This window comes from Tinamus guttatus, unplaced genomic scaffold (genome assembly GCF_059628265.1).
Source record: "Tinamus guttatus ecotype Peru unplaced genomic scaffold, ASM5962826v1 Tinamus_guttatus_pri_ptg000509l, whole genome shotgun sequence".
Lineage (NCBI taxonomy): Eukaryota > Metazoa > Chordata > Aves > Tinamiformes > Tinamidae > Tinamus > Tinamus guttatus.
The window spans coordinates 2,248,603-2,275,255 of NW_028289043.1; the positions used below are offsets into that span (position 1 = coordinate 2,248,603).

The following is a 26,653-nucleotide window of genomic DNA, read 5'->3' on the forward strand; positions in this document are numbered from 1 at the left end:
GTTTCCATTTAAATTCTTGGGACAAAGATGACCGGGCCAGATGAGAACTGGGCTAATTCAGAGGCTTTCCAGCTCTCCGTGCCATCTGGAGGGGTTCATTCAAGTTCAGTGCCCTTGATTATAGTGTTAGTGTATACGACAGTACTCTCTGGCTTAATGCAAACTGCTAAAAAGGAGGAGGGAATCACTGCTCTTCTCACTGTATCTTGAATTGTCTTCCATGGTATTCCATGTGATATTCCAGTGGTGATCCCCTTGGATTTATTTTGAGTGCTGCAAAGGAACAGATGTTTCCAGCTGAGGCTCTTAAGCTTGTATTTAGGTAGAGCCTGTAGAGTCTCCTTCTTTCATACTGTTCCCGGCCTCCTCCACGCTCAAGAACCCATCAAATCTTTCTGTCTATTAATGCAGCACAATTAAGGTCTTGCACATGTAATTTGGGGGGAAAAATGACTGAGTGCAACACGTGAATAGGTATATTGGAAATACTTAATTCCTGGGTGATTTTCTTGTTTGTTCAGTCTAGTCTGATTAGTGGAAAGAAAACTTCAAAGATTTGGGCATGATGTTAAATCAACCTCTAAACAGTGGTCTAATAATCCTGTATGTTGGATTATTTTCCTTTCATCTCCCCCTTAATATCATCATCATCTCAGTGTAAGCATCGGGAACCTGGAAGATGCAAACAACATTGTAAGTTGTTGTCCTTCAGGAGCAAGTGCTTTGGCCACTCAGCCCTTAGTACTTGGTACCTTTTGAGGATATGCTGAAAAGCCACAGAGTGCCATTTTCTTGTCTAAAAATAAGGTTACCAGCTATCCTGTTAAACACCTCTTTAGGGGGGCGCAGACTACTGGGCTTTTACAAAACTTGCTGAGGTAGTAACAGAGAGATCTAAAAAAGCTAGAGGAAGCCATACTACCCAGATCTCAGTGTTTCACACTCTTCTACCTCCTTGTCCCTTTTTAGGGCCTCTCGTCTGCTGTAGTGGGACATTATATTACTTTATGTATAACAATAAAGTTATTCATCTAGGAGAGAGAGGTATTGCAGCAGTTACGTTGTGGTTACCGGCAGGTGGGAGGGTGCAGTAAACGTCCTCTCACTTGAGGCCAGAGCAGACTCTAGTTTCCAAACAAAGTCTGAAAAACTGAAAATCAGTTTGGCCAGTTAGCTTGTCCTTATTGACTTGCAAGACACCAGAGTCAAGACATCATGGGATGTACGTGTGCTTCATAGGTGATCAAAGCTCATCTCAACCTACGTCCCTGCTTTTTTGCTTTTCTGTGTCACTGAAAACTCTTATTGGAATAATTGCTTACCTGTGGCAAGGGGGAGTAGCGACTCTTCACTACTAGAGCAAGGGAATCTTGAATGAATCCCTCACCTTTTAAAATCAGACTAATATCTCATCTTAAATATTTTAGATTTGATTTACCTCTCAGTAATCGTTCAGAATTTCAGAGAATTATAGTTGAGGAAGCTTGAGCCTTTCTATTGCAGGAATGCTTATGAGCTTCAGTGAATCTCATGCTACGCCTGAGTGTCACCTTGCACTCGCAGTGAAAGCCTGACTGATTCTGGGCCATATGGTAGTTGTCACTTGTATGATACAGTTTGCCATAGTCACTTTTTATAAGTCTCTTTTTAGCATTCACTCTATGCACAGGGTACTATGTCTTTCTCAGTTGAGTTTGTGGCTTTTGTGTTGATGACAAGCCCCAAGCAACATCTCTCAAAGAATATGAGTTTACTTTTGACTACTGTGCGTGCAGGTCCAGTTTGGAGAGAACCTCCAAAGTTCATCTGGTCCAATCTCCTGTTGAAAACAGGTCTTATTTTACCTTACCTAGTGTCCTCCAAACTCTCTTGAATATTTCCAGTGAGGGAGATTCCACAATTTCTCAGGGCAGTCTGTTCCGATATTCAGTTGTCCTCGTTGTGATGTGTTTTTGTCTTGTTTTGCTTTTCTCTCTCCTTCTGTCCAGATAACATTTTCCTCGAAGCAGCTTGTGCCTGTCCCATGTGACATAGGATTGGTGCTACTACTTTGTTTGAGGATTCTGAAGTGGGAAGAGGGTATATGTTTACAGAACTAGATAAACAAAATATATCTAAATATCTAAGGCCTGCTATTTGAGTGTTATTTATTTTACTTTAGAAAGTGGCTTTGAAAACTATACTGATGACTGCATTCCACATGCTGTTCTATTGTGTTCAAGTGACTTTGGGTGAGGATGTGTTTCTGTTTATAAGAGGCAATATGAGTTGTACATCTCCAGAAGTTAATGCCAATATCCTGTCATTTCATAATTTTGAAACTAATAGAAGGCTGAGCAGCTGTCATTAATGGCACTGCTGAAAATAAGCATTGCGGTGCCTGTACAATTGTGTTGGAGTAGTTATACGTTAGTAGGAAGTAAGCTCTCTTTCTTAGAGTTTAGCTTAATACTTCAATTCATCTGTAACTAGTTAACAAATTTATTTGATAGAAGTAATTCAGAGAGAATAACCAGAGACTCCTTGAATTGCTGTGAAGCATCTCTCTTCCCAAGAGGATTGCTTTTTTAACTATAAGGAGAACTTGGGAACCTATGATCTGCAAACTGCAAGTAACTAACTGTTTGGATGCGCAAGGGGAGAGTCAAGGACAAGAAGCAAAAGCAGCTACCATGCTCTGTTGGAAAGAACGGATCCAATTGTTAACAGGTTCAGCACAACTTGGAGGTCGTACGAGTGTGCTGGGATAAGCTGCTGGCGGGCAGGCTGCTCGTGGAAGCAAGAAAACTGAGACTAAAGAGTTTCTCACACATTTGAAACCTGACGGTAAAGTAGCATCACAGTGCAGTGCATTCCTGATCCTTCCCAGCCCATCTCTTCCTTGTCGTGCTCGTACGCAGACCGGTGCAGCGGCCTGTGCTGAGGGTCTCCCAGCTGAAGGTCTTGGAGCATTCCTCTTCCTCCACTAACTCCAGTATTTGCATCTTTGATCTTGCCTGGAGCTTTTCTGACTTGGCCAATGTCATTGACTTGTTTGAAACTGACAGATGATGTTAAAGTTCTTCACAGGCTTACTTTCATCATCTGCCTAGAAGACAGGGCAGTGACACCAGATTGTATTTTTTTTTTCCATATTTTTCACACTTTGGAAGTCATTATTTTAGAAGTACAAAACCAGAAGCATTTTTCTGTTTTAATTAAAGCTTTAATTCTATAAAATTTCTTGTCCTTAGTTCCTTTGACTCCTGATAGAGGTTTCCTTCCAGTCTTTGGAATGTAGACAGACCCTTGACTCGAGTTCCTGCGTTTGGTTTCTGAAGGCAGCCTGTATCTGAGGCTCCCCTGCCTTGATGTGAGCACGGCATGTACCCAGTCAGCAGCAGCTTTCTGCAGTGCTCCCTTGTTCATTTGTTTAATTCGATTAAAAATGTGAATTTGAAGCTGTGTTGCATTAGCTGCTGAACGATTTTGAGTGTAGGTGAATGGTTAGGGTAAAAATTACCATGATTTGAGCATGCAGTGGTTGCTAGTAGCGTGGTTAGGTGTGGGCATTTAGTATTTTGGAAATAAACTCTCAGTTGAGAACTTGTGTTATATGAAAATGTAGTTTAATTTGAACAGGCAGTTAGCTTTCATATATGCCCTTCTTCAGCATGGTTTAAAAGATTTTTTTTTTAAAAAAAGATCTATATATAGTTTAATCTGTAAATTCTTAAAAATTGAAAATAAGCAGTTTAACTTCGAAAGAGAAATCTGACATACCCAGATGCCTCGGCTAAACTTTTCAAAAGTCACCAGGAGATGTGGAGTAATTCAGTTGTCCTTGAGCTACACATCTAATTTTGTAGATAAATAAAGACAGCAAAGCTGCTTTTAAGAAGCCAACTTAACTTTCGATTACAGAAGGTTTCAATCATCAAGTTGGAGAAAAGACTTCTTGACCAGCGGCACTACATGCCTGCCTTGATTTAAAAATAAAAGGCATAGAAAGATAAAATATCTCTCAGTGTCAAGTCATCTTTGTGTGTGTGTGTGTGTGTTATAAACAGCAAACTTTCTCAGTTAAATCAAAAAGTGTTTTATCAAGGTAAATTTATTCTTTTAGGAAAGGAGGTATTGTCATAGGGAGACAGAATCGGAGCCTTTACCCTGTCCATTTTTAGAAAGTAAATCTGTTTTTTTTTCCTTAAAATTGAAGGCAAAAGAACATGCTTTCTTTTTCTGTTAAACATTTTTGGAATCGATAAGCTGTGAGATTTTTGTGAAATAATGCAATTTGCGTATTTAAAAAAAATCGTGGGGAAAAACCTCATTACATTGAAGTGATTGGGGATGAAACAGGGAGGTACTAAGTATTAACAGGCAGGTGAGCATATTTGCCTCAGCAGATCTTCAGGTCCTCCTGTAAACAGGGCAGGAGCCATATGCCGAGCTGTCAGTTCTCCTAAGAGTGGAGAGGAGGCTGAAGAAGTCTGTGGAGAAATCGAAATAAAGGGAGGAAAGCAGGAGCTCCTGGGGATCAGAACCGACCCGCGAGCAATCCGTTTGTGTAGCGCCCGGCTCTGGAGCGAGGCCGGGGAGGCTGCCGGGCCCGGCGGCCGCTCGCGCCGCACCACAGGGAGCCGCGTGGGCCGGGCCCTGCGCCGGGCAGCGGGTCCTGCCGCGTGCGAGCGCGGCCGGAGCGGCCCATGGAAACCTGGCTCTCCAGACTGGTGAATATCGCGAGCACACCCGGCACCGTTTAGTGGAGCTTGCTCTTAAAATGACAGCATGCTTGCGAAAAGTACCTGCTATGCGAGGATGGATTCACATGTTTCAAGCTTTTAAGTCTTTCGCTGATTGCTTTTTATTTTCTTTGAAGCTGTGTTTATAAAATGTAGGGTAGCATTTAATTTACACTGGACTTTTAAATGGGAAAATAGTGCTATCTGTTACCAGATTTTATTGGCAGGGTCTTTTTAATTTGAAATGGTAAAACTTGTCAATGCTTTTTCTTATCTGAACAGAATTTCTGTTCTGGCTAAGACAAAAATATTTTAAATGGATTTTCTTGTGTTAACCACTATAAAGTGATTAAAAGTAATAAGCTCTTCAAAAGTCTTACAGTATTTGAATAGCTTACATGCTAATTGGTTTTTCAGCTCTGTGTCTGGCTCACCTGTGACTTTTTGTTCATCAGCATGTTTTGCTACAAGGTGGTGCTTCTTGTCATTTGCTTGCTGTCCCTTGTAAGACCGTTCTGTGATATATCTTGCCTTTTCATTAGGCTGTTCTCAGTAATGTGGGATGCTTTTTTCAGTTCTAATGTAAACTTTTTAAAAGGTTCGATATAGTATTTGGTGGTAGAAAGGTGTGCTTTTTCCTGCTTTTGGACAAAAAGTTAAAATTAACTTCAGTAAATTTATGTTGAGGTGTTTATTGCTATAAAACTGAAAAATGTGTTTTTGCATAAGGAAGTTAGATCAGAGGCTACTGCATCATGTTTGTCCTTTACCTGTGAATGTTCTGATTCTTAGTTATCTGTCTGGGAAACAGTAAATGGCTAGTATGAATCCTCAAATGAATTAATAATTTGTTTTGATTTTTAAGTGAACTGTGCGACCAAAAAAAAAAAAAATCTGAAGATATTTCAGTTCTGCAGCATTAGCCTGGAGCCTGCTTTCTGTAGAGATTGCTTTAGGCAGAACAGCTGATAAGCCTGCGTAATGGGTGTCGTTAGTAATGAAGAGGAAAACTTTCACCTTAACAAGATTTTCTCTCCTGTGCAGCTTGCCCAGTTCAGGCAGCGAAAAGCGCAATCTGATGGGCAGAATGTGTCGAAGAAGCAGAAAAAGAAAAAGAAAACAACAAACATCAAAGATGATGACTCGATCCCCGATGGGGCTGATACAGATCGATCTCGAGGTGATGAAACATCCTCGTGCAGCAGCCGAAGAGGAGCAGCTGCCACTGCTGACTTTGCTATAATCAGGACTTTGCATAGTGGAGAGATTATCAGGCATAACCAGACTTACACCATTGAGGTAAGTTTGTTTTAGTTTGTAAACCATTATATTATGGGGTTTTTTTCTTTCTTTCTTTTTTTTTTTAACAGTGGGCAATATGATCTATTAATTTCAAAATGAGAAAGTATTTCCAATCTCAAATGATTCATACAATTTCCTTGCCTCAGCTCTGTCCTTAATATGTGCAGGGGCTTTATACCAAGTATCATGCTTTTTGTGATAGTTAGTGTACCACAGTGGGTTCTGCATTGTGAACTCCCTAAATGGAAGAGAATTGGTTTTATTTCTTCATTCTATAAATTTCATTTTACAAAAGTTTAAAGATTGTAGTGGATTTTTTTGATGACTTGCAGTGCTCTGCAGCTGTTGGCTACATCAAAATATAAAGCTAAGCATTTTTCTAGTATTCATGAAGTAATTTGACTCCTTTTGGTTAATGATGATGAGGAATGTATTTAGAAAGCACTACTTAGATTTGGATGGTTTAAGAAACTGATACATGGGTACTTTGCTTTTACTGCTTAATGGTATATAATCCTGATTGCTGGTGGCTGGAAGTTCATACTCTGGGGAGGCTGCAGATGCCCTGTGTGAAGGACCCTGGCAGGCGAGTTCTGTTCTGAGAGACATGATTCACATAGCAAAATATGTTGCTCCTCAGAAGAAGACATGTGGGTTTTGTTTGCAGAATAGATTGTTGTATTCTTGAAAGCACAGTCTCTAAAAAGGACATGGGAGGTCTTTTTTTTTTTTTTTTTTTTTTTACAAGAGGCTCAACCCAGATTTCCTTGCTCTGTGCATGTCGGTGTAGTCCTTTCCAAGGGATGTAGTCCAGATGAGAGCTCTGCATTTTGGCTTGTTTGTGCTGTGGCAGGTTGGACTGTTTGTAACTACTTTGGCTCCAGTATCATGTTTTTAGCAGCCAAAAAAAAAAAAAAAAAAAAAAAAAGACAGACAGACATGACATTTACTCTTTTCTTACATTCATTAATTAAAAGGTTGTCTTTGGAGAGAGGAGGTGGACTAAACTGCATTTGTGAATAAAAACTTGAGTTCCTGAGTTGCTTATTTGAGGAAAGATTTTAAACCTAGGTAATATCAGTACACTAGATATTATGTAGTTTTTTTCTACACAGAAAACACCCATCAGGGCTTTAAAACAATTGTCGAAATCAATAAAACGGAATAATTCACAGATTTCCTGTAGCAGGTACCATGTTTTTTTAAAAGAACTTAATGTCAAAATGGCTCTTTTTATAAGTGAAGATGGGACTTTTTTTGCCTTGGAAGCAAAGTTGTATCTTTTGAGGCTAAGCTCTTCTGAAATGCAGCAGGTTATTGCAGTTAAGGAGAGAGAACTGCCATGGCAGAGAGCTTTTAAGAGGAAATCACTGAAACTGTGGTTTATAGTCTACAGACATGTAGCAGTATAAAGAAACTTACAGAACTAAACACATTTTGAAGAAAGTTGTGATTATATATTACAACTGGACTCTGCTAATGTATTTTTTGACATCACTGTGACTCAAGATATATCTCTCTTGCAACTGGAGAGAGTAAAGTATAGAATCACAGAATAATTTAGGTTGGAAGGGTCCTGCAAGGTCATGCAGTCTAAACCCCTGCTCAACGCTGGTCTAATTAGGCCAGCTTGCTCGTAGTAGCCTTTTTTAGTCTCTGAGAACTAACAGGACAAGACCTTGGTGATTTTAAAGCTGTAGAAGTCGTCTGTGCACTGTGGTTGCAAAGGTGTACTCTTAACCTCATGAATGACTTTTGTGAGGTCTGGATCATTCCGGCCTGAATGATAAAAGCCTTTAAATAGCCTCTCTTATATTAGCATAAATAAACATGGAGATGCTTAGCTTTTATTTTTAAATACAGCCTTAACAGAGTAAACATGACAGTTATTTGTGATTTGACTCTCCTTAGATACTCCTGTCTCATCTCCAAACCAGTATACTCTTCTACCCTAAGAGGTTGCTCCCAACTGGAGAGGATTTTCCTTCATTACCTGTTGCCTAAGGCTTGCTTACTCATGTTAAATGAATAGCTGATATTTTTGAGTTGGATATTTTTAGTCAAGTATCTTCTATCTGTGCAGTATTGATAGAAGAGAAAAAATCTGAAATAATTTCAGTGCTCCCTAACTTGCATGTTATAGTCTTGTAACTGTAATGCTTTGCTAGACAGCCTATATTAGAGTAATTGGATTAGGGTTTGTTTAGCTGAAATGACAGCCAATGTATGAGCCAGTTTTGGGCTAATCTCTCCATTGCAGAATTAAAGACTTCGTTGAGCTGTTTGCTTTTTCACCCAACATTAAATCTTTATAGGCTGCTGAGCTGAGAGTAAGGCAGGATTCCTGCAAGCATTATGCAGGATTATTTTCTAGCTAAATTTCAATTCCATTTACTTCATCTCTTAATGGAATTCATATTTGGAGAGAGAGGGAGGTTCTTTCTCCAGTAGTAGTTTTGTGCATAGATGTTACGTTTTTGCAGTCTTTCTAGTAAGAATTTTTAATCCCGAATGGAATCAGCACCCAGTATTCTCTTCCTTGCTATGAGTAACAGAAAGTAGAATGGAGGGACCTCTGCAGAGTTTGCTCAACTCAGAGTTCCCTCATTCCTCTCTCTTTTGCAGGCTGGCTGATTTTTTCCCCCCCTTCCCCATCCATTAAAATATAGGAACTAGTCGGAGGACAGTTTATAGGAACTAATTGTAGAAGAACTATCAATGCTCTCTTGTCCTATCCCTTTTTTTTTCAATTACATTCCACCTTCTCTCTTAATTTATCTGCAATAATTCCTGTAAGATTTTCCTTCTTCTTTCAGAGGAAGAGATTATCAGCTTTTGCAGTACAAGATCTAAAGAGTGCCAAATGATATTTCTTGAAGCTGTTTTATCTTAGATACTTTTATCTTGATCGTACAAAGATTTTACAAATGATATGTTACGTTTCTAGTTGTCTTTATTTTTTTGGTCTGTATTCCATTGCACCATCATATGATGCAGACTTGAGATTCTGTTAGAAATGTAAATAAAAAATAATTCAGTAGAAACAACCTAGCAAAGTTTTTGGATCAATGAAACTCTTGAGTTTAGGATTGCTTCCTTTTTTCGCTTCCTGTGATTGAAAATGAAACAAAAAAAAAGCCCTTTTTCCCAAGTAACTCGATCATCCTCTTTGAGAAGCCTTGGAAAGATGCATCAGACAAGACGTTTTGCAAGAATTTTCCAATTCCAGAAGTTCAGAAGAAAATAACCCATGGCACAGGAAAATTGCCCTTGAGTGACCTAGGTAGTAAAAGCTATTAAATAAAGCTTCTTAGAAAAGAAAAGTTCGAAGTTCTGTGATGATGAATACCTGCTAATTGATTTAGGTTGGATTAGTAACTCTTCTTTCATCTTTCACAAGATAAATCTGTTTGATAATACCTTTGGAGTAGTTTAACCGTGTATTCAAGTAGATAATAAAGCTCGATACTTAATTTCCATACTTTATTCTGAATTGTTAGCTAGTACCTGAGCTTCGTAGAGTTCTGTTAGTGATTTAAACTCAGACGCTTTCAGATAAATTTCTGCCTTACTAGCTTTCCATATACTGCGTGAGTATGTATCAAATCAGCATTAGTGCTCAGTATTAATAAAACTTGATCAAAATTATGGCAGAGTATAATCACTATAATTTAATAAATGAATAATGTATAGAATAAATATCAATATGGTCATTTTAAAGTCCCAAGTATGAGCCAACTTTAATTGGAATCTGTTACCAGAGGGATGCTGCCCGCTGTGAGCCTGCTTTTCCTTGTTCTGTAAAGCAGTGAAGCAGCCTTTCTTCCACTTGGTTCCAAGAACAGGGTTGGCCTGTGTTTTCCTGGCTGTTTTATTTACACTTCCATTTTTCTTATTTACACTTCTTCCATTTCTGAAAACTTGTCCTCTCAGAAATAAATAACAAATTAAGTCTCCTGAACATACAACAAAAAAGACAAGATGCTGAATGGTACAGTTTAGCTGTATCATAATTTACATAATATAACTGATTTGGGCAGCATTTGACTGAAGGTCATACCATCATGTTTCCTTTTTTATTCAATCCTAGGTGTTAATTCCCTGTCCCTCTAAATCTAGTTCCTTCCCTTTTCACGATATTATCACTGAAACAGAATATTCCTCCTCTCACTCGCAGTTACATCTGGGGAAAAATGGTTGTCTTCTAAGAGAAGAAGACATTAGATACTACAGACAGATTCCCTTTTGTTTTGTTTTGTTTGTTGCTATGTTTTGTTTTATATATTTTGCTTTCTTGCGTTTTACTAGCAAACCCAGAGTATTTTTAGAGAACATCAATAGTCCTGTGCTCTTGTCTTCCAGTTTAGGTGCTCTTCTTTCCCAGTTAACTTTTATCTAAGACTGTTCTACTGGTTTTCAGCAAGGAAAAGAACTGAGGATGGCACTGCCTAGATACTATCCTTTTTCTTTAGGGAGGATATAAATGAGGTATATAAGCTGGGTGTAAAAGGAGTCGGGCATTTCCTTGCTCCCAGTTTCAGAATTGCAACCATCAGTTTTCATTTACCTTTTCCTTAATCATGCTTCAGAGTGCTCAGTGTTTTTGTTTTTTTAAAGGGTGTTTCTGCTATTTCTATGCATATATGTATGGCTACTCTGCATATGCACTCAACCTGCAGAAAATACCTGTCAGCAACTGCTGCTTCATCTCTCACTTGTGTTTTGGGTGAAAGATCCCAGTATTTTAACCCTGTTCATAAATTAACTTGCACCACTTAGATAAGGGCAGCTTACGTATTCAGCAGTTTCAATAAGGTTTGGTCCAGTCCTCCAGTATAAAAATACATAGTCTTTATAATATCTGATTTTTAAACTTGATGTTTTGGTTTGTGTTCTTTACATGTTTGATTCTTTTTATTGTTAGGACAGAAAGAAGAAAGTCAATTATGGTGAAGACGTGCCAAGGAAAATGAAAGCAGAAGAGGATAAGTGCAATGAGAGGGAACTAAAGCGCATGGAAAAGATAGGCATTGCAGAGTTAAAGGGAAAACAATGCCGGTAAACAGCAAGTAGACAGAGGTATAGGAGATAGAAAGGCAGGTTAAAAAAGGGTTATAATAATGTCATTGATTAGTGCTGTTACTACTAATGCTCAAAAGTTTTTTTTTTTTTTTTTTTTTTTTTTTACGTTAACGAAAGGTAACCATGACAGGCAAGGAACACAAAAAAGTGTATAAAAGGAGACACCAGATCAGGTTCTTCTTCAGGAGATCTGAGGAAGAACAGTGACAGAAATAGGGAAAAATAAGCCATATGGAACGGAGGAACAGAGAGGAAACCTCAGTGAGAACAGATTTAGGTAGCGGATAGAGTCAAGGCACTTGTATGTTATAAGCACGAAAACAAAAAGTTGACCGGAGATGAGAGATTCTGGGGTGTAGAGTAAGAGAGAGGATTAATATATATATATATAAAAAATCAACTGTAATCAAAATTGATACAGCTAACTAAGGTTACTTCAACTAATACTAGCATTCCTTGAAAAAGGATTTTAAGTTTGAGAATGAGAGTCTGTTTCCTCAACAAATCTATGAAAATAGGCTGTTCAATGGTAACATGAGTGCCAAAAGAGGAAATAATGGCTGCCCAGGAACATATGGTGGTGACTGAAGCCAACCATCTTGCCCTTTGCCATCTGGCCAAAGAATTGTCAAGATATCTTGCCAATTTTCTTTGGTACATGAAACAAACTTTGCTATTATGCCCTTTCTTTTTGCTATAAATAGTGATATATATATATGTCAGTATATACTGAGATATATATATGTATATATCTACACACACATACATACACACGCAAATGTGTGTGTATATATATATATATATATATAAATTAGACTTAGTAATATTGATATCACTTGATATCATCAGGATGGTCTTTATTGATTTATACAGTGTTTCATTTTAGCTTGATTGCAGATCTTAAAAGATTGACTGACTGGCTGAGTTCCATTTTACCCAAAAGAAGAAAATTAAATACTGAGAGAGGTTAAATTCACAGCATAGATTGCCGCTTTGTTTATAATGTTTTCTAATGCAGGAACTCTCAAATCTCCGGAGGGTGGGATGTACTTCACTGCAGATCATATTCAGGGCTGGAAGGTTTTTCTATCTCCATTAAGATGCAGTCTCCTTAAATCTAGTTATGGTCAGTTGGTTTGGGGCATACATTACCAGTGAATCCATTTGTTTAAATGGAATAGTTTGAGGAATGAGAACTAAGAAAGGTATGACAATGCATTGCATAAGAATAGCACTTTATATTCAAAATGTTCTACAAATATGAAATGCTCTTGAATTCCAGACCACCTAAAGAGAGAATTTCATGACTGGCACTCTCCACCTACAAGCTCTTTGCCTCTCTTGCTAGTCTTGGTCTTCTCAGTCACTCTTGTTCAGGTCATGATCACCTGTGGATCATTAGTGGTCCATAGGAGATCATCTGAGATGGGTTGCAGATTCATGAAGTTGGCATGAGTGTGTCGTTCCTCAACTAGCAGTGCTCAGGAGATGTTTTCCAGTGGTTTGCATTGGTATACCAGCATGAAGGGTTTCATATTAATAATTTTCAATATTTACAGGTTAACAGAAAATTCCTTTTGAAAAAATCTTTGCTTGTGGAAATTATTAAGAGTTTTATTTATCTCCAACTTTCTGTGGCTCATGTAAGCTTATCCTACATAATAGACTTGTGACTACATTTTTATAAACTGCCAGGAGTCTCTAATACAGAAATTCTACAATCTTTTCATTGGTATTTTCCTGTTAATTACAGTTTTCATACAGTCTGAATTAGCTAAAATAAAACTGCTTTTGCTTCCATCCGCTGGCTAATCATGCAAAAAAGAATTCAGAATTTTGCAGTTGATGTTTACTTAGGAATTTACACTATGGTCCTAATCAAGTCCATAATTTAGTTTAGGTAGAATTCTGTTTCCAGTCTCAGTTCTCTCCTTCTAACATACTCAGCTGTTGCAATCGAAATAGTTTAGTATGCCTGCCCATGCTTACAGACATTTTAGTGTCACCTTAGGTTTTGAAAGGGACCCAACAATAACTTTTCAGTTCTGTGGCCAGGAGATTATAGAAGTTTCTTTTGTGAGGCTAGTGATTTTGTGGGGAGTTGAGAGCCAAGGAACACAGCTCCTGAGCAATGCTCAGCTGCAGAGAGGAGAAGGTTTCTCCCAAACAAGCGTCCTGTGTTCCAGGGCCAAATTACTCACTCTTTTTCTACCATTTTGTGATATTTTATGAGAAGGATGTTCAGGGATGAAAACATTTTTCATTTCTGAAAAGGGCCGCGGTGTTGTGTATTACCATGTGTATTATCATCTGTTTGCCTAGATGCCTTTTGGATGGCTTTTGTTCAGTATATTTTAGTCATGAATCATGTTGCTGGCAGAAAAAGAAATAAAGAAAGAATAACAATATCTTGCTGGAAGAGATTAGTGCTTTTTGCAAAGACAGTACTATGTGGCATAGGTGATTTAATGAATGCAAACAAATATCCTGAAGTCATAGTGCAACATCAGCTTATTTCAAATTCCTTATAGTATTGGGAGAAATGGGACGTGACCTATATAAAAGCAGTTGCTTCTTTTGGGCAAAGAGTATTGAAAGCTTGCAGAATCAGTGGTTTATATAAAGCAAAGAACTAGATTTGAAGCAGTTTCGGTTTGTTCTTGGTAACAGAAGGCACGATATGTGTGTGCACAAAATGATGCCTAACATCAGTTTTATAGTCTGAACTCTAACTGTGTCAGTGTCTGCAGCTGGGCTCACAGAATTTAAGTCTTTTTAGTTGATTTTACCAAGGTTTGGATGAACCCTTTAGTGAGAAGACACATCAACAATATTTAACTTCAGTTTATTTTGCCATCATTCTGTAGTTTTCTTCAGGAAAAAAAAATGGCAAAAATTCTTGAGCCTAAAAAAGATCGGTTCAAGGTGTGGAACTACCATTTTTTTTTCCAAACTGAACCCTGCAAGCAACCTCTGTATACTTTAGATTCACCTAGGATAATCTAAACAAATGCAAGAAAGGACAACAACTTTTATATTTTAAAAGAACAACTGTGGAACACGAAAACTCTGAGTTAGATAGACAGTTAAATAAGATGTGAAATTCAGAAGGACATCTTGGTTACTTGCAGTAAAGAAAATTCTCTTAAAAAAGTGAGGTATTTCTAAAAGATATTTTATGTAAAGTGCATAACTAAAGATTGTAAATGAAGTGACTATAAAATGCTTGGAAAGTTTTAAAAGTAACAACTGCTTTTTGCACAGGTATTTTTGTGAAGATCTTGGAGGTTTTTGTTCTTAAGAGCACTGTCTGTTTCTCAATTAGTGCTTTTTTATTAAAGGTTTAATTTTCACTACTGAAACTACAAGTCTTCTGTACCTTCCCAGATCCTTACCTATTTATTTATGAGTTGCAAGAACTCAACAATTAGGTAACATTTATCAAAGATTGAGATTTTTAATTTTTTTTTTTTTAATCTACAAATGCAATAGGATAGGGCTTAAATTAAGATATTAGAACTAATCTCTAAAGATCCTGTCAGACAGAAGCAGTTAATGAAATATCAAAGCTTTTATTTCGTAAGAAAATGTTTAGTCTTAATTTATCTGTACTTTGCAAAATAGGCATTTCATTGAGATTCATGGAATTAATTCTTTTTCTTTAGAGATATTTAACTTTCAAAAACATGTTATCTTATAGAGGACAAAGCAGAGATCAGCAAAGATTTTATCCCTATGAAGTTTATTCTGAAACCTTAACTCCCCCAGTAGTTTAAAAATGCACAGAAACACGTTGCCTTCATTTGTACTAGTGATTTAAGAAATATAAAGAGGTTGCAATCTCAGCTTTAGAAAGTAAATATCGAGGCTGTGTCGTGTATCCAGACTTTTTTGTGCATGCATCCACCACACATGGAAAGTGGGAGAGCTGGAGCTTATTCAACATGAGGAAAAGTAGAACTGAGCAACTGTGTCATTTTTCTCTCTGCATCATAGATTTACTAAATCTACCTCCTCTCTTCTGTGTTACGTGATAAATAAACAGAACACCGCCCGTTCCTGGAGCGAGAGCAGCTAGGAGCTTTCCTGAATCAGTATATGGAGGGGGGAAAAAACCCTCCTTTTCCTGCTCTGTCACAAATTCTGGCAGTCACTAAGATCTGGGTAGTAATGATCAGCTGAGAACTCCTCAGTGTCTCAGACTGTCACAGTCATCTTCACGTTTCTGAAGTGAAGGCTGACTAACCTGCAGGAGGTGCAGGATGGAAGCAAATAATTTTGCAAGAATATTCATGGTGCTTGCAGATGTTACATACCTAAGTTGCAATAGAGGATCTTAAAGAATTATTTTCAGTAGCCTTGCTTTGAAAAATTGTCTGCAATTTTCTTCCCTCTTGCTATGATTATCCTTTAACTAGCCATTATGTTATCCCAGTATCTGCACATTCATTATTTTCCTGAAAACACGGACCTGTTTATGCAGTTAAGGAGCATTTCAGAGAAAAAAATTACATAATAAATATTTTTCCCCCCCTTTTTTTTTCTGGATGTTGGAGAAATGTCCATGTTTCAGTGTGTTCCATAAAGAAGAGTTCATCTATCTGTATGTGAAGTTTTATGGAAATATCTGTACTTGTGAGCACCGTTTTTGTTTGTTTTGTTTTCTCTGTGAAGTGCTCTGAACTGGAAAGAACTACTATTAGTTAAGTGATGATGCTGCCACAGGCTTTTCTAAGTCTTTCTTATCTACCTGCATTAGGAAGGTAAATAACAATCTGGGTAGATAACAATCAGGGTTTTCCTGGTTATATTTCTACATATAAGATTCAAACTACTTGTAAGATCCAAAATCTGTAGAATCAATGGTGTTGTAATTGCGAAAACTGCAGAATTACAGTATATCCTAGTGGCTGATTAAAAAGCAAACAAAAACTCCTCAGAATTCCACCTTTTTCTTCTCTTTAATAATGCAAAACTGATAACCTGCTTTGAAAATATGCCTGAGATAATTCAGTAACAAAGGGGGATTGGTCTTATATGGGCCTAGCCTAATAATTTAAATGACTGCTGAATAAGTTCTGTTGTTTACACTTATTTTTTTTAAAAGAAATTCTAAAGTTTAAGTTTTATTTTGAGTTGAGTATTTTTTAACACCACAGGAGTGTGTATGTAGATATTTTGAATATTTTGCATATTTTTCTACAGACTTCTTTCTCCAAACTTTTGATGTATGTAGTGGATCAGGATACACCGTATCAAGCATCTTGTATGCTGTTTAATGTTGGCATAGCTTAATTTCTGTAGTCGTTCAAATTTCTTATGTTAGATAGCAAGATTTAAGTCTTGATTCATGTTCTTCCTGAGCATTGAGCTTTCCCTACGTTCTGTGAAAGCTGAAGGAGGATGAGTTTGACAGAAGATTGATCCAGAAGTCTAGTCAACATCAAAACTTTTGCGTGAATAAAAATGTCATTCAGTGTATAACTCATGTTCTTAGGCTAAAAAATTCCTCATTAAGTATAATAGTAATGTCAAAGAAAAGTCCGTCTCTTGATATTCCTTATTTCATTAAAAATATATAACCTACATTACTAGAATATTATTTTAATTAGGATGCTTTGTCATGTTTGTCCCTTTTTTTTTTTTTTAAGATAGGACTGCAAGAGAGTGTAGGTGACTTTCACTATATACATTCCATATCAGACTTTCGGATAGCTGAAATATATTCAAATACTGTCTACATCCAGGAATAATTGGAAAATGTAGTGATAAGTATTTTTAGTTTCCATCGTTGTAAATATTTTAATATTTTGTTTTAGCCTGAAAGTGAAATTTCCACTACAGTAGAAGATTACAGTTCTGAGGTAAGACTTTTCCATTTTAAACTGTCTTTTAACATTTCTTTTGCATGTTTGTTGAAATTCTGTGGACTATTTTCCAAGAAATGGAGGAAATAAAAGTAAATATCGTGGTATAGACATGAAGTTGTTGTCATTACAGGTACGACTAAGGTAATATTAAAGCAAGGATTATGTCAGCAACTTAGTAAGATGGTCATTATAATCAACACTATTGTTCATTACAGTAGCCAATATAGCAGATTTATGAACTATTGTAACAGTTTCATCATTATGGCTTCATTAATGCTTTGTGTTGCCACTGAAGTCATGGTTGTGCATAATTTCTGTTAATTTTCTCTACAAAATTATTTAACAATTTGGTTATCTTAATGAGGAAATAAAAACTGTTCATTTAGGAAAAAAAGTTAATTTTAAATGAGTTTACTGTCAAGTATCTTGGTTCCTCAAATTTTGTTGTAGTTTGTGTTGATTTTTCTGATATTTATGTAAGTCTTGCAACACTGAATGCCGAGCCTGCTATTCCTCAACAATTTCCTTTCTCCATTTAAATTTACTGTATAAGAATTTTAAAATTTCAGGACAGACAAATGGTTACATAAACTGAAATATGCTGTATAGGTTTTCAATTACATTTCTACCACAAAGAAGAAATAATAAAGGAATACACCACAACTCCAAGGAAATAAGAACTGCAAAAGTTTAATTGTCTTTATTCATCCCTCTGGCACGCACTCACTAAAATAACCCTTAATATCATTGTCACACAGTGCTCTTATCTCATGTAGTGCATACACTAGGCTTTGTTTTTCATATGGTATCTATCCTCTACTTTGAATTTAGAATTCTTAATTTCCCTATGGCTTTCTTAGAACAGTCTTTGTTACAGTTTTTCCATGTTCTACAAGTATTAACTTAAAACTGAAAACTTTGGGGAGGTCTCAAACATTAGCTTTCTGTAGTGACAGTCCTGGTTTTTTATTGCAGCTATCTGTGCTAAGCACTCTTGCAGAGCACACTCCAGCACCTTAAACTGGGCAATTAGTAAGAAGGGGAACACATGGATCTCTGTTGTCGAAGTGAATTTGGTGTAAAATATATACTGTTCCCCACTAGAACTAGCCATTCCCAAGAGAAAGTGAACGTTCGAATAACTATTTTGTTCCATACCAGAAAAATGTGTCTCTGACTTGATCTGACAGTATTTTTGGTGAAAAGGTAAAATAGAGCAGGTAGTGCCTTGAAAATTATTAAGACTTTGTTTCTCAACCTAAAAGGCTCTGTCTTCGCCTGCTCCTACTCCTAGCTGTATTCTCTTGAGCAATCCTTGGGCCTGTTTTCTGGGCCTGTTTTCTCTTGTTTTCTCCTCCTCCCATTCTTCTTCTCCCATTCTCCTTCTCCCAATAACAGCTCCTGGCAGGCATGGGTTGCCTTAGCTATGGTAAGATGATAGGGCAGCACATGCGCACAGTTTGCCATTGAGAGTGAGACAAATGCACTTTTGAACAACTGCTGTGACCTCCCTGCAACATTTGTGACTGTGCATCACCACAGTTTGTGATTACCGCTCTGTGGAATATATAGTATGTGAAGAATGAATCCTTGGAAACAGTTGACAGTGGCGTTGGTGTTCATTTATCTCTTCAAGTAAGAGGTATCGTGAATTATGGCTAGAAATTTTGATTCTATATAAAGTTATAAGAAGCAGTTTCGGACACTGAGACCCAAATCTCAGGGGAAAAAAGAAAAAAGATTTTTTTGTTGTTCACAAGGAGACAAAACATGAAAGATACAACATAATGTCTCATGATAATTATGTTTCTAATTTTTAGTGTTTTGTTAATATAAATGGAATTGAAAGCTCTTACTTGAAAATGAGTTTTCACAGCATTTGTCTAAGTACTAATTTGATGGAATTTCTACCCTATTTAATTCTCTAGAGATTTCTGTAGAAGCCTACAGATTATATTAGGGAGCATTCAGACTGAAGGTAATGGAATTACAACCAGACTGTTTTCTGACTGGACCTTTTAAAAAATTGCAGGTTTTCTGAAAAATGCCGTGACAGATCTTGCGTTTCTAGATACTACTTATTCCAACAAAAAGAATTTTTATTTCTCTGAGAATTATATTCCAAATCATGACTAGACCACAAGAAACTTTTGAACAGTAAAGTAATACTAGATCAAGTGAAGAGCAAGTTGAAGTGGTGCAAGTTGCTGTCTTTCAATACGTTGCTTTCTCCTGCATTACTATCAATTGGTGTCTGCCCTGAGCAAACACCACATTTAGGAATGCTTGTGTTTTAAGGAACTGTGGTGAGTTTTCAGCATACTTTATGTCGGCTTGTAATGTTACTTCTAGTAATAAAAACTTTTCATTGATACCCATCCTATAACATAAGGAATCAGAAGCCTTTTAACTGAGGAAGATGAGAAGTAATTAAAATTTGCATATAGCAGCATAATTATTAAATCTTATCAAATCTTGAGCTTTTCTTTGTTTCGGATATATGAACTCTTTTTGGAAAGATAAGAAGCCCTGCACTGCACAAACATAGGCCCATTTGTACCTTTTTTTTCCCCCTTGTTTATAACGTCTGTATCCTCTTAGAGTTTTTTGTCGAAAATTAGGCTGTCGTGTTAAAATGAAGAAGATTATCGATCACTTGTTTTGTTATAGTTGGTAAAATAAGCCATGTGATTTTAATTCGTCAGTCCTTTCTCATGAGGAATTGGATAAAATTCACAAAGAAATATTTCACTTTTTGAGGGGCTTATCAGACAAAAGTAAAGATTTTCATGTAATCTAAGCAAAGTCGAAGGAACCAGTGAATAGCACTGTCAGAATTCCTGTCTTGATAGTGTTTTATTGTAAGTAGGGTCTTTTAATCAATTTTCCTCTGTCGCCTCTGTATCTACTCTATCAGAGATAGTAGCCAACTTGATAAATCCTTCTTATGACCAACTTGTTGTTTGTGATAAATTATTTAGTCTGGGTAAGCATGAGACCTCCCTACATAGCCTAACTTTTTTTTTAAAAAAAAACATAATTTAGGAAATTTGCTTCCTTCTACATTGCTAGTTGAAAATAAGTATTGGCTAGAAGTGTTCATAAGACAACTGCCAGTCAGGGTTGGAGGTGTAGATATTAATAGATACTAGTTTTTCTAGATGAATCTGAGGCCACAAAGTCAAAAAAAAAAAGGAGGGGGGGCAAAAAATAATAATTTCAGACACTTCTGTATTTTTAACCAGAATTCTGCTTGCCAATCTGTATTGATTACATATATTATAGTTAGACACATTTTTACAGCTATTTCTGAAATGCAATTTCATGTCTTTCAAACCAACCATTAAACAACTACAACAAAAAAAAAGAAAAACTGACTCAATAGAAAAGTGCCATAATTTATTATATTTAAGTCTGACCTCTGCTGGCAATTGCTGTGAATCACTACCTTAATTTAGTGGAACAAGTTGGTTTTCCTTGTATTTTCTTGGAAGAAACTTAAAGCTTCTGCTTGTCTTTAAGATATATATTTACTGAAGGTAATGTAAACTCTACCTTTGCTTTTAGAAAGCATACTAAAATATATTTTAATAAATATTATTTCTGCGAACTACTCTGAAGCTGAAGAAAGAAAAATCAGAAAGTTAGAACTTCCTTTAAGAGACTTCATAGCCTTCAGTTCACCTAGTCACTCCCAAGCAGTGCTATAAAATTGCATTTCTCCTTGCCTTGTGGTTGTTCATTTATGCAGTTATATCCTGACCTCGTTACCTGTTGTTTCCCCTATCTTAAAATACTTTCTAACTTGACTGTTTCTATAAATATTTAATTGTATGCTGGGCTATCTATGCACACTGTAAGGCATAAGGACATTTCAGCGTTAAAGGTGAATTGCAAAGCTTTAAAAGAAGAAAATACAGAGGAGACACTACAACAATCGTATTTATGGACTTCCAGAAGAGCTCTTTACAGGCAAAAAACACTGGGCCCAGGAGAAAAATCATGGAACCTGGTGCAGGCATCTGTCAATACTGTGCTGGTATCTGGATTGTGATCTTGAAGTATTACAAATTAACAAAGGTACAATTAATTTTAGAATTGGGTATTTCAAAGCTAGAGTTCAGACACTGTCATCTGTCTGCTCTGATGCATTGATATTGAAGAGTTAGGTTCCTGCCCAAATGAAGCCTGGTTTCCAGATTTCTAGCCAGTTGCTTTGAGTGAGTATAGCAAAACTCCTTGTATAAGGAAAAGGGGTATTTTTTCAGAAATTTCATGTGCTGAAGAAATTTCATGAGCTGAAGAGTCTGGACTGTCTGGTGCGATAAGGCTTTTGTGTTCCCCAGTAGCTCTTGTTATAATGCATCTAATCTAAGGAATTTTGGTTGTTGCGCACAGAAGTGTGTCCAGGGTGGTGGATTACAGGAATCATAGACTACATCTGTGTTTGTTGATTAAGTCTCAGTAAAACGGGAGTTTAAAAATAAAATAAAATAAAAAAGAAGTGTAAGTATCATTTCATAATTTCATAGTAGAGTTTTTATTAAACTACTGATCCTATTAATTTGGATATGAGCCAAAATCTGATCAACTCCTTGATGCTGGGCTCTACATAGATGTTGTGTATGGCCTGAATGTAGAGCCAGCAAGAGGGCAATGCAAACATGACACGCAGTGAATATAACAGCCTCTGAGAGTTGTCTGGGTTGATTAAAATAATGCAATTTTGTTCTTTCTAAAATAGAGAATTAATCTCTCAGTTTTGTCTTCCTTTTCCTTGGTGAAAGGGTCCTATGCCAATTCTGCAAATTCGCATCTAAAGCAGGTCTATTCATTGATCCCATTTATAACAGTATACTTCCATGTAGGGGAATTTATTGATTTGCTCAGACATGAAAGTCCTTTGTAAAGCAGCCCTGATCTAGTCTATAGCAGATTTCTGGACAGTATTTTTTTTTCCACCTTAATGTAAAAGACTTGGATTTAAAATACCATGATACCTTTCCATCTCTAACATTATTTTGGACTATCTGATATGATAAAGAGCTTGGAGGAGAAATACAGCTGTTCTCGCTTTCTCGTTTTAAAACACCGGTCTGCTTTAAAAGCCTATGTGTGCGTGATGCTGTATACTCAGGAGAATTTTTGTTTGTTTGTTTCTGTTTGGCTTTGTATTTTTCTCCTGCAGCTAGTAGTTAGGCTTGTGCTTGCATTTTAGGAATCGGTCATTATTGGTGTAAATAGTCTATAGAACTAAAATTCTCTTGGAAACTGAGAAGGGTTGCAGCATTAGGTGAGTGAAAGAAGAAATATGATTTTTTTTTTCAAATATCTTTCTCTAAATGTATGTTTTTTGCCTTTTTTCACTTTACAAAATTCCTTTAAATTTCTTCCATGAGATTCTGTGGTATTGCCTTTCATTTGCTATAGAATTTGGTGTCTAAACGCCAATAGATCTTAGAATATATGAATATCTTTTTGGAGAACTTAACTTTGCTTAGTGATACACAGAATTAAACAGATGTTATTACATTGGTTAAATGCAGTACAGCATTTTAATAATCTAAAGTATAAAGCTTTGCATAACCTTTAAATCTGAATTCCTTTGTTTTCTGCAGATGTATAATTCCTAATATTTTTTAATTTTATGATGTAGATATTGTCTGTTTCTGTATTTCATTTTTTTACCTTTTACCTATGCTTACTTTGATATAAGTTGTTCTATATAAAACTATTTTATACTTCAAAAGAATTTTTTTTTGTAGCATAAAAATTCCCATGGGTCTATAGAAATCATTACATAACATTCAAATGAGCAGAAGTAGAAATCAAACTTTATTCTAAATAATAATATATTTAGAAATTGTCTTTGTACAGGTAAATGGTTGCAGTTTTGTGACAAGAACAGCTATACCTACAGACCTAATCAGGGTATGGTACTGCAAATTGAATCATAATTCAGTGGTGAATACTATATACCTTGGTATTGAACACTAATGGTGAATACTAAAAACCTGAAGTATTTGTTTTGAACAGAAACTACATGGCTGACTAATACTTTATTTTGCATGCTATGTTCTGCATCTGCATTGCTTATCATATACTAGTATAGTGTATCTTTAATCTTGAAATCCCAAAGATTTTGCTGTTTCTATTAAGGCTGACATTACAAAGCAGAACTTGCACAAATGCTTTCTATCAGTGCTTTTGAGGTGTGAATTATACTAACAAAGGAGTTACCATAGCAATAAGATCTTTAATGGTACATTGTATGCTAATGTTATAGTGTGGCAATGGATTCAGATTTTGGTATTTGAGTTTACTCATCTTGATAAAATCTAAAAAAAAAAATGGGATGTTAAGGAACTTGGATTGATTTAGGAAGAAGAATTTGGAGTTGGAGAAATTTGTTCTGAGCATGGAATGCAGCACACTCAGACGCAGCTAGAGGTGATGGAGAATGAATTGGCTGGGAAACAGCAAGAGATTGAAGAGCTAAACAGAGAGATAGAAGAAATGAGGGCAGCATATGGTACAAGAAGGTTTGCAACAGGTATAAAATACCTTATGTTGCTTTCTACTTGCTACTCGGTTACGTGCAAAAATCACCAGAAATTGTTTTCACTTAATGGAAGCTGTTCAGAATGCAGTCAGTGTGTGATTAGACAAAATTAATACATACCGAATTATACCTTATGCATGGTCTCTTTTAATCACTACAATGAGCTCTGTAGTTCCAATGTGTGTCCTTTTGCTTTGAATTTGATGACTAAAATTTCAGGCTGCGTTGCAGTTGACTTTATTCTAATCAATAATGGAAAAATAATTTTCTTCAAGAAATCCAGATTCTCCTCTAGATGTGCAAAGACTGCACATCTTTAAAACCTTGTTCCTCGGAGATGAAACATAGAATCAGCTTTTACTTCATAAAGAAAGAAATTACTGAGTTAGTCCTTGAATCAAAGCCATATTTGTACAGGCTCCACAGTCTGAAATAATAGCCAAATAAGTGGTGATGTTTTCATAATTTATGATTGCAGAAAAGGGTTTGTTTTTCATTAGAAATACCAGAGGAATATATGCTTAGGTTTTAAACTAGAATATTAAATACTTTGTTTGTTTGTTTGTTTTGTAGTATAAGCAGGTGCTACAAAGCTTCTCAGTTCTTTATTGTGCTTCGTGTCTTGCTTGTTGTCTTTGCTGTAATTTGGATTCAGGCCACATCATTGTATGTTTTTCTTTGTTTTGCAAAATATATTTGCAAGGAACATTATTTTAAGTTCATTCATTTTCACCTTCATTAATACCGAACATTAATAGTGTTGTTTATTTTTTTACTGATTTCATTTTTATTTTGTCTGTGAAAATGGATGTCATGTTTTCTACCATACTAGAGTGATTTTTAAGTAGTTTTTCTGAAGGAGAAAGTGCGTTATCACTGCTTTGTCTGTTGGTACATCTCTAGTGTTGCATTTTAAGTCAATCTTAACTTCTCATTACTGAGTCTTCTATTGTTTGTGCTAAACAAAACAGTTATAGCATAATAAAGAATATGACTAAATTTTATCACATTTGTGACCATTATTTATTTTCTGAAAAAGCTGAAAGTAAACAAGTTTGATATTTAAACAGCTATGAATGCTATTTTTAAAATGAATTAAAATTATATTAAACTGTGGTATAATAATGTTTTAAATAATTTTTAGTTGCATAGATTTTACATGATAATGGTACAGGGCATTTACTTTGAGAAATGCATATGGTTTATTTTTCAGACGAACCAAAAGTATTGTAAGGGAGAGAGGTGCAAAAGGATAGTGTCAAAGAAAACGATTGATTTGAAAAGGTGACAATGATGATACAATAACGTATTTATTTGAACAGATAAATCTGCTTATTTAATTTCATTGAACAGATGCAAGAGGAAAGGTTTGATGCACTTAAGTGTCTAATCTGTTCCTGTATTTGTATTAATGTAAGCATCTAGTAATTTATTTTCTTTCCACTAGACACCTATTTTTTAAAATAAGAAATAATTTTGGTGTTCTAAAAAGAACTTTAATTTCCTCAAATTCCTTGCATAATTTGGCCTGTTTAAAAGATTTTTTTTTCTATGTACAGTGCTGAATAATGTTCCTGTTCAGTAAAAGAGTAAGCTTTATGGGGAAGCATTATAATTTTACTTCAAGACTCAGCATGTAACCTGGAATTTCTTTTTTAGGGGCACAGTAAACTATATAGTTTATAAGTTACAGAAGTTATTACAGAATGTAGCTACAGAAGATGACTAATGATTTGAAGAATGCGTGATATGTGAAAACATTTTGGTTTTTGATTTTTTTTTTCTAGTCCTTAATGAGAATGAATTTAAATCAACAATACTTTAAAGTGAATAACACATCTATTTCATGTGAAATATATTCCCAAAGAAAGTTGCAAGATTTATGGTTGCCCGAATGTAGTTGTACAAAATTTGTACAAAAATAGCACAAGTGCAAATGAATTTTTCTGTTTTTTACTCATTTCTTCCTCATTACAAAACAACATTCCTCAAAATAAGTATACTGTGCTGGTCTTGCAGTTTGAGCTTTTCTCATGCAGTTATTTGGTCAGAATTTCTTGAATTCACAGAGCAAGGTACTAGGTTAGCTACTCCCATGTTTTTAGTACAATGAATGCTATTTATTCCACTTCCAGTGAGAGTGGCATAACTTGCATTTATTGTCAGAAAAGTGTCTGGTTCTTGGTAGTTGGCACAGAGCTGCTGGTGTACTGTAAGTAGATACCCTGACTTGTTTTATGCTGATTTGTTTACGTGGCCACACTCTTTAGTTCTAAATACAAATTCTATATTGTGCTAATTAAACATTCATATTGTGTTTTAATAAGTTAATGTTATAGAGAGCTCATATATTGTTCACTGATTTTTTTGAAAAAAAATCTGTTTCTAAAACATCTGTAAGAACAACTTGTAAAAATATAAATGCTCCAGTAGATTTTTGTAAAGTCTTTTGAATACAGGAGAGGCTAGGCAAGATATTTAGCTGGAATAAATTAATAATATTTTCTGCCTGTAGTTTTGATGTTCACTAAGAGCTTACATTTCATTTTATTTCATTTTCTTTCATAGTTGCAAGAATTTGAAGCTGCTATCAAAAAAAGAGATGACATTATCACCCAACTCACTACTAATCTACAACAGGCACGGAAAGAAAAGGATGAAACTATGAGGGAATTTTTAGAGCTTACTGAACAAAGTCAAAAATTGCAAATTCAATTTCAGCATGTAAGTCATGCTAGCAATATTTTTTTCAGATTTGCAAACTCATGTCAGTTTTGAGGATCCTCAATGATTGTGTTATGAAGATAATACAGAATTTGACATATTTTTGAATAGTTGGTCTCTTAGTATAGATCTGCAGTCTCTCAATTCTCCTACATTTGCCATTAAAGTACATAGTTTCATGCACTAAATCACTATAAAATATTTTTAAAAGTTTTCTTTGCAGTATATGGAAAAGAAAGTATATGGAAAAGTATACAGCTGCTGATAAATACTGGATGATACTGGTTGTTTTGGGAGAGGGGAAAAAAGTTTGTGTGTAATTACTGTTCTGAAAGGTTGAGGTGAAATCCGTCTGTTCTCTTTGCAGTCAAAATAGGCATTCCGTTTTC

At 35.8% G+C, this 26,653-nt stretch overlaps 1 protein-coding gene across 1 annotated transcript in view; it reads left to right on the forward strand.

The window, feature by feature from the left end:
• The window catches only part of AKAP9 (A-kinase anchoring protein 9), a 100,768-nt gene that overhangs the window by 14,870 nt on the left and 59,245 nt on the right, over positions 1 to 26,653 (forward strand). Inside the window, 6 exon segments of the mRNA XM_088533569.1 lie at positions 5,769 to 6,023; positions 16,928 to 16,972; positions 22,856 to 22,909; positions 23,360 to 23,515; positions 23,517 to 23,531; positions 26,109 to 26,264. Coding sequence (XP_088389695.1) covers positions 5,769 to 6,023; positions 16,928 to 16,972; positions 22,856 to 22,909; positions 23,360 to 23,515; positions 23,517 to 23,531; positions 26,109 to 26,264 — 681 coding nt within the window.